General features: G+C 34.5%; 1 protein-coding gene across 1 annotated transcript; it reads left to right on the top strand.

Moving 5' to 3' along the window:
- Positions 1-4,921: 4,921 nt before the first annotated feature.
- LOC149185879 (LEAF RUST 10 DISEASE-RESISTANCE LOCUS RECEPTOR-LIKE PROTEIN KINASE-like 2.4) lies at positions 4,922-7,583 on the top strand. Its single transcript, XM_089409156.1, has 4 exons — positions 4,922-5,374; positions 5,468-5,615; positions 5,848-6,042; positions 6,355-7,583. The coding sequence occupies exons 1-4, from the start codon at positions 4,922-4,924 to the stop codon at positions 7,581-7,583; spliced, it is 2,025 nt and encodes a 674-aa protein (XP_089265282.1).
- Positions 7,584-9,212: the final 1,629 nt, after the last annotated feature.

The following is a 9,212-nucleotide window of genomic DNA, read 5'->3' on the forward strand; positions in this document are numbered from 1 at the left end:
TGTGAGTGAAGTGCATCATGACAGAGAGGTTGAAGCACCTAAGAGGACTCTGTCTAATAGAGAAGAAAGAGTAGTGAGAGTGTTGGGTGGAGAATTTCAAGGGTAGTGTTGAAGAGAAATCAATGGCGATCCCTTGACAGTGAAGGCAGAGCACAGAGGAAGTGTTTATGTGAGCAGCAAGAGGAGCTCTGCTAAAAGTGAGCACAGAAGGCAGATTGCATAAGTTGAATCTACAAACAACCATTTATTGGTATTTTACTTGAATAATTGTATGCCTTTGTTTTCAGTTTGAAATTTGTATGAAATAGTAGAACAGTGGCAAGGGCAAGTTGGTGCCTCTTGGAAAGTTGGTGCTTGCTAACCAAAGGGGGTTGGTGCCTGTTGTGAGTGGGTGTTCACAAACAAATAGATGTAATTAAGTGGGTGCTTAATTTACATCATAAACAAACAAAAAATTGGTGGTTTTCTCCCTCTTAGTTTCCACATGAAAAACAATGTGTCAAATGTGTGTTGCTCATGTGTTTGTTGTTTGAACATGCGTGTTTGAAATATTTTTGGCTCATTGTTTTTGTGAATGAATGCTCTTACAAGTTAAAGAATATAAGAAGGGACTAAAAGAATAATAAGAAAAGGAAAAGAGTTTATTAATCATTGATTAACCCCCCGGCACCCCTCCCCCTCTAAAAAATTCCTTATTTCAACATCCCCATGACCCCATGGATCTAATGATGAAACAATTGAATGTTTGCAATAGTCTCCCACAAATAGAAATGGCTTGCTCATCCTCTAGCCTACTGCTAGGTATCACACCATCTTGTCCATCAAAATGTGCACCACAGGATCCACATATAACACCAACAAACTCATATCACAACGAAGTTATGGTGATGGCACATCAATGTCCACGACGTGCTGCAATTTCAGCGCCTGAAGGTTGCGCGCATTGGAAGAGGCGGCTTGTTTTCAGTTTGTGATTCTTTCCTTAGTCAAAGCACTTAGCCTCTAGGCTCTTAGCCCGACAAATCGATAACGTTCTTGGAAGCCAATGACAAACTATCAAATTAGACTCAAGATCTACACGAGAACAGATAGGGAAACACATATAAATCTCACACACTAAATTAATATAATCTCACACTCCTATACTTCTATACTAATCTGTGTACATTGGATCAATTTTCATACCTCTTCCATTTTCCTATACCCTCTATTGAAGGAGTGACCCATATGGGTGCTGACACTAATCAAAAAATTTGAGGATCAAATAGGCATAGCACAAGATTACACACAAAATAAATTTTATATTGTACTTCTCTATTGAAGGAGTGACCCATATGGGTGTTGACACTAATCAAAAAATTTGAGGATCAAATAGGCATAGCACAAGATTACACACAAAATAAATTTTATATTGTACTTTGAAACCAAAATACGTCACAAATATATATGCATGCATATGAGATTAAACAAATTCTATAATAGAAAACACATGTTCAAAACATTTGTCAACAAACCAAATCTATCTATATAGTATTGTAAACATTATTTCCAAATATTTTTACATTAATCAACATTTCTCATACTATTCGATCCATCGATTCACTTTTTCTACCTTCTCTCTTCCCTGTACCTAGGCGGAAAGCTTTAAACCCCATGCATGGACTATCGGGAACGAGGAATCGATTTATGAAATGACGATGCATAAAATATCAATCTGCTTTCCCATTAATATCCATCCCTCATTTCTATTATAAAACTTCTAAATATAGAATTTATAAGTTAGATAATCTCGATGAAATAGGTTCTAGAAGTTGGTGAATTAATACGTATAGTCAGAATCTATAATTTCGATGGAATTTATGCTCAGTTTGAGTAAGAAATTAAGAAAAATAAAAAACAGTTAGATGTAAAATTTCAAAACACATTTGGTTTCGTCCGTGTATTGGTGGTTAAAGTAAAAGTACATCCGTACTCCTTTTCGTTCTATCTCCCAATTTTTACTTTTCTTTGTTCTCTCACACAGAAGAGTTTTGACTTGGTCATTCGTCAAATTCAAGTCAATGTAACCATTATCACTTTCATGGTCAAGCATTAATATTTAGTTATATATTTGGTTGATTGGCGTTTCCATGGTGCTCGTAGCATGGGCATTTTTCATGTTAAATGTTGGTAAATTATATTTTTTTTTAATTCAATTTTTTGTTTTATAGTTAAAAATGAAAAATACTAATCCATTCTTATTTTTTTATTTTTTTATATTAATGGATGGAATTTTAAATGTTAAATATTTTATAACTACAAAATCCATCCATGTTTACTTTTCCAACCATCAAACCTTTAATTTTTGTTATTTAGATTATTTCTCCAAATTCAGGTTGGAAAGCTTTGTTCCAACATTGGTTGGAAAGCTTTGTTGTAACACCGTTTATGACTGGGAAAGCTTTGTTCTAACATTGTGATTTGGGAGTTTTTTCTCTCAAACAAGTAGCTTTGGAACTAGAAGAGATGCTATTGATTTTCGTAGCTTTGGAACTAGAAGAGATGCTATTGATTTTCGTATTGATGGAATTGTTTATTTTAAAGAAATAGTTTTTATTTAATATTTGGCAAAACATTTACTTAATATAATTATATAATTATTATAAAAAAATTAAAATAATTAGAAAAATTATATTTTTAGTTATATCAATCACATTTACTAATATAATTATAGGAATGCATTTATGCCAATAACAATATGAATGTATAAAGCATTTTGATTTTTTTCATTTTTTCTCAAATATAATGAGCAGAGTACCTTCAACTTTGGATGGAAAAATGAATCATCCCAAAGATGTTGTTTGTCACTAGTATTTGATGGAAGCACATATCTATCTGTCATAAAGATTGTGACTCTGAATTTCACTGCCCAAATATACACTACTATCACGAGGACGGAATGGAATGTGGCTATGAATACCACACTAGCTCTAAATACTCTGAATTCCATTGCCCAAATGTAAGATGCTATCACGAGGATGGAATGGAATGTGGCTATGAATTCCATTGCCCAAATGTAAGATGCTATCACGAGGATGGAATGGAATGTGGCTATGAATACTACTCTGAATTTCATTGCCCAAATGTAAGATGCTATCACGAGGATGGAATGGAATGGAATGTGGCTATGAATACCACACTAGCTCTAAATACCATTGGTTCTAAATACTCTGAATTTCATTGCCCAAATGTAAGATGCTATCACGAGGATGGAATGGAATGGAATGTGGCTATGAATACCACACTAGCTCTAAATACCATTGGCTCTAAATACTCTGAATTTCATTGCCCAGATGTAAGATGGTATCACGAGAATGGAATGGAATGTGGGTATGAATACCACACTGGCTCTAAATACCACGGTCCAACTGTAAGATGTTATGACCAGGCTGATTCTAAATACCAAGGTCTAATTGTAACATGTCATGAGGAAGATGATATTTTCACTAGGGTTGGATGGTTAGATAAAAGTGTGTTTTGCTTAATTGTAATATATTATCACTAGGAATGGATGGAAGTATTTTCCACCCAATTGTAAGAAGTTGTCACAGATTGTGCATTGAATACCCTTACCTAAGTGTAAAATGTTCTCATTCTCAATTTTTTATTTTATAGTTAAAAATGAAAAATAAGAACATATTCTCATTCTTTTTACATTAATGGGTGAAATTTTAAATGTTAAATTTCTTACATCTATAAATCCATCCATGTTTACTTTTCAACCATCAAAATTTTAATTTTTACTATTTAAGTTGCTCCTCCTCCAAATTCCAGGTTGGTAAGCTTGGTCTAACACTAATTTGGGAAGGTTTCTTTTCAAACTAGCTTTGGAACTAGAAGTGATGCTATTGATTTTGATATTGATCTAACCGTATATTTTAAGAAATTAGTTTCTACTAGATAGATGGTAGGGTTTCGCAGAGTATTTATTTAATAAAATTATATATTTATTATCAAAATTATTAAAATAATTAGAAAAAATATATTCTTAAGTATATTAATTACATTTATCAATAAAATTATAAGAATGAATTTATGCCAATAACAATGTGAATATATAAAGCATTTTGACTATTTTTTCATAATTTATGATTTTTCCCAATATAATGAGCTGGAGTACTTTCAATTTTGGATGGAAAAATGAATAGTAAAAAGGATGTTGTTTGTCACTTGTATTTGATGAGCTAGAGTACTTTCAACTTAGGATGGAAAAATGAATCATCCAAAGAGGATATTATTTGTCACTTGTATTTGATTGAAACACATTCTATCTATCTGTAAAATAATTGTAAAATGATGTCATAAAAATTGAAACTTTGAATTTCATTGCCTAAATGTAAAATGCTATCATGAGGATGGAATGAAATGAAATGTAGTTGTGAATACCCAGATCCAACTGTAAAATGCTATCAAAAAAAATGAGTTGTAACTCTGAATAGCACTGATTCAATGGTTAGATGAAAGTATATTCTGCCTAATTTAAGATATTATCATGTTGTCATTCGATGGTTAGATGAACGTATATTCTGCCTAATTGTAAGATATTATCATGTTGTCATTGGATGGTTAGATGAAAGTATATTCTGCCTAATTGTAAGATATTATAAGTGGGAATGGATAGAAGTATGTTCCACAGCATTGTAAGACAATTGCAACGAGTTGTCATCAGGTTGTGCGCTGAATACTCTTGCCAACTGTAAAATGTTGTCATTAAAATCGTGCCTATGAGCACCCTAGGAACATTCTCCACCTGTGCCCATAGGCACGATTCCTCTCCTCTCTGCTCTGCAAAATCCCCATCATACGCTCCACATCACACTGTTTTCTCTCTGCAACTCTTCAGTTTGGCCAACAAACTCGGACATATTTTTATCTTTACAACATGACATCGTCCTTCCCCGTCTTAATCACGCTGCTTCTTCTTACCTATATTATTTCTGTGCCCTACTTATGCTCCAACATCCCGGCCGTTAACACCCAATTTGATATTCCATCTTTTGAAGACTGCGCTCCTGTCAAGTGTGGCAATTCCACCATCCAATATCCCTTCGGCAAATGTGGGCCTCTATCTGCCGAGTGCCAAAACAATCAGACCGTACGCTTATTCGACCGCAACGCCTACAACTCCGGGGACGGTTGGACAATCGTTGGAGATATCACAGAATCGCGTTACTACGGAAAAGTACACATCGCTCCTTACGATTATGCAACCGATTCGTTATCCAATTACGACTGGCTGTTGCTGCGTGGATTCTTCAATCTTGATCCCGCATACATACAGGGAACACTTTATGCCTGTATGCAAGAGGTTAATGATACGGGAATTCTACAAAAGGTGAACATCTCATGGCTCAATTGTAGTGAAGCCTTGGCTAATCACAATTATTGTTACTTCTACCCTGCTACAGATTTAATTTTTTATCTTCAGTGCACGACATATACACCAATATGGGTTTCGGCTAATGTAACCACCTATAACTTCAGCGCACATGACAATTTTGAGGAAATCCTCCAAAGCGGATTCCAAATTACATGGTCTACACCCCAGGATTGTCTTCAGTGCCAAAACGCTGAAGGTTTGTTAGCACAACCTGAAGGAAGATGTCTCTCTTTTTATCACATGGACTTATATAGTAGAGACGATAAGTATGAGGATAAGTATGAGGATTATTGTATTTGTCCTAATGGCACTATTCAAAGATTGTATTGCTACGATGGTGGTGAGAATCTCCAAAACTCCCTTTCTTCAACAGCAAATTGCCTTTCTCCAAACTTAGGTTTTCTTACTGATCGCTTGTTTCTGTGAAGGACCGGCAATTGATTCAAATTGGCTCTTCGCGGAGGCAAATTATATGAGTCAATCAAGCGCTCCACCCCAGGTATCTGCCAAACCAAATGGTACCCGCGAAGGAAGAATACCAGATCAGTATACAAATGCACCTGGGGATGCTCCCCAGGAAGGAAGAATATTACCAAAGAAAACATCGTCAAAACATATGGCAGGTAAATCTGTCATATTTATCACATAACCATTGTTACACTTCCTTACTAGGTCCGCCATCTTGGTTAAAAATATTTTCTTTGTTAATATCTTTATGTAAATTGTAATATGCCGTGAAGGTTTGGAAAGTTTCACGATTTCTTGTAATAGATTTGATTTCTAGGAAAGTTTCATGGAACTTGCATTCATGCAATTGGGAATCGAGACACTTTTGAATTTCTTGTGGCCTTTTGGTGTATCAATATATATATGATATGGAATGTAGAAGCAAACATATATCTGTTTTTTCTACTAACGTTGAGTTTTATTTTCAGAGATCATTTTTCCACTCTGTGCTGTGTTTAGCATAGCAGTACTGGTTTCCGGGATAATGATCCATCGTCAAATTTGTTCTGAAAAGTCTCGCATTGATCAAGAGCAGAGCGTTCGAGCGTTTATGGATCCGCTTCACTCTACATCTCCTCCTATCGAGAATTTCCTAAATTATTATTCCTCACAAATGCCCACTAGATACTCTTATGCCAAGATTAAAGCTTACACAAAAAATTTGGCAGAGAAGGTTGGCCAAGGAAGTTTTGGAACAGTTTATAAAGGGAAGCTTCCAAGTGGACGTCCCATCGCTGTCAAGATTTTGGATGAATCGAAACAGAGTGAACAACAGTTTATAGCAGAAGTAGCTACAGTGGGGAGGACATATCATGTTAACCTGGTGCGCCTCTTGGGTTATTGTGTGCAGAGATCGAAAAGAGCTTTGGTGTATGAATACATGATTAATGGTTCCCTGGACAAGTATATCCATGGAAGCCTTAGAGACAAGTTGGATTGGAAACAGTTGTATTCAATTGCAATTGGTACAGCTCGCGGTATTGCATACCTACATGAAGATTGCAATAATCACATCTTACATTGTGACATAAAGCCTCACAATGTCCTACTTGATGCAGATTTTTCACCAAAAGTTGCAGATTTTGGTCTAGCTAAAATATCAGACAGAGTGAAATCTCACATCTCCGTAGCTAATAGAGGAACACTAGGTTACGCTGCTCCAGAGATGTGGTCAGGCATGTATGGATCTGTGACTGATAAGTCTGATGTTTACAGCTATGGTATGTTGGTCATGGAGATGGTGGGCGCCAGAAAAAATATTGACAAAAATTTAGACAGTGCATCCAGCAAATTCTACTATCCTGAGTGGGCTTTCAAGCAGGTGGAGAAGGGAGAGTTTGGAAATTTGAGAGAGGGTATTAACATGTCAGAAGAAGACCAAAAGATAGCCAAAAAGTTAAGTTTAGTCGGACTATGGTGCATCCAGTTCAAAGCATCTCGCCGTCCCTCGATGAACAAAGTGATCCAGATGTTAGAAGGAGTCATTGACATTTCTATTCCACCGGTTCCATTTCCAGTTGACACACCTGCGCAGCAATCTGTATCTCACGGATCTTCTTCATCTGATGCTTCAGAGGTTCAAATGATAAATCCGACAAGTACTCAATCTGCCAAAACCTTGAAGGTAAAGTTACGAGATCAGCACATCAAAATATAGAATATTTTATATCTAAATAACTAAAAATAACTAAGAAAACAAAATTTCACACCACATGCTTGCATTCAAATATGAGATTGTGTATAACTACTAAAACACCCTATTTATTTTGTTGAATACAAGTATAGTGTTGTCTGTCAATTTTGAAAGAGAAATGTCCAATTAAAAATGTTGTTTTTTTTAGAGGAAAGCCATTAATCTCCATAGCGTCTTAATGAGTTGATGTTGCAAACCGTTTCTGCATTCTATATCCAATGCATAACTTTTGAGATCTAATTTGTATAAAATCTCTCTTCTTGGTAATGGTCCATATCACAACATCTCATGCTATCCTTAATACTGGGTGATAACTCCAAACAAAACGGGCATTTCCCAAGTATTTCTTCCTCAGGTCCATACCTCTATTTTTAAATCTGTTTTGAATTACTTTTATTCTTTATTTTCAAATCTGGGTTGATTTTTTCTTCTTGATTTCCATTTGGATTTATGTTATCTCTTTCTCTGATTTACCCGAAGGTTTGTGATATCTATTTTTCTCTTTATGTTATAACTAAAGTCATCTATTTCATTATTTATTATTTTTTCCGAGAAATGTTTATCAAGTTAATAGTGTGTTTTGTTTTTATTTTGCCAGCTAAATTGAGTTCAGATAAGCTTCAGCTTCAACCTTAACGTCAACTTCAGCCTCAGCCTCAATATTGAATGGAAAAATGATCTACTCACCTACCAGACCTACAAGATATTATCACTAACTACCATTATTATTATTTTTAAATATGTTTACAATGAATAAATATTCTGAAAAGACCGGAGTGACAGGGAAACAAAATTTGAACCTGTAAATGTGACATCAAATAATTTAAGTTACCTGTCATACTTTTTAATGCTTGGTTTACAGGGCTAAAGGCATATGAGGCTAGTACATATTGATATTGTGAAAGCTATGTTAATGTTGTTTGCACCAAATATTGTGGAAAGAATGTCAAAGTTGTTTGCATGAGGCCATTGTTTGAGATTGGTATCCTCTGCACTTTTTATATAGATTAATAATTATTGTTTGGATCAATAGTTTTACATTGGGCAAGTTGTTATTACATCAAATTTTATTTTATAGTAGTGATTGATTTTTTTATTTTATTTTATTTTATCTTGGATTCATTTTTTTGCTTCCAGAGATGAAAGCAAGGAATTTGTAACAAGTAATTGTTAATTCCAATGCAAGTTGTTATTACATCAAATTTTATTTTATAGTAGTGATTGATTTTTTTATTTTTTTTTTTTTATCTTGGATTCATTTTTTTGCTTCCAGAGATGAAAGCAAGGAATTTGTAACAAGTAATTGTTAATTCCAATTTCATTACACATTGGGCAAGTGGTCATTACCTCAGATTTTATTTTATAATAGTGATTGATTTTTTTTCTTATGTTGGATACATTTCTTTGCTTCCAGAGATGAAAGCAAGGAATTTGTAACAGGTAATTGTTAATTCCAATTTCACTAATAAATCTATTTTTTTGCAATGGTTTTTCATTGTTCTTTTGTTTTGCATGTATATGCTGCAACTTTGCACAGTTTTTGAGAAAAAACATGTGGTAATGTTAATGTTCATTAGCATGCTATTATTCAAA

Source organism: Pinus tabuliformis, chromosome 3_1 (assembly GCF_031772625.1).
Source record: "Pinus tabuliformis cultivar Carrire ecotype Pingquan chromosome 3_1, CPIR1, whole genome shotgun sequence".
Taxonomy (NCBI): Eukaryota; Viridiplantae; Streptophyta; class Pinopsida; order Pinales; family Pinaceae; genus Pinus; species Pinus tabuliformis.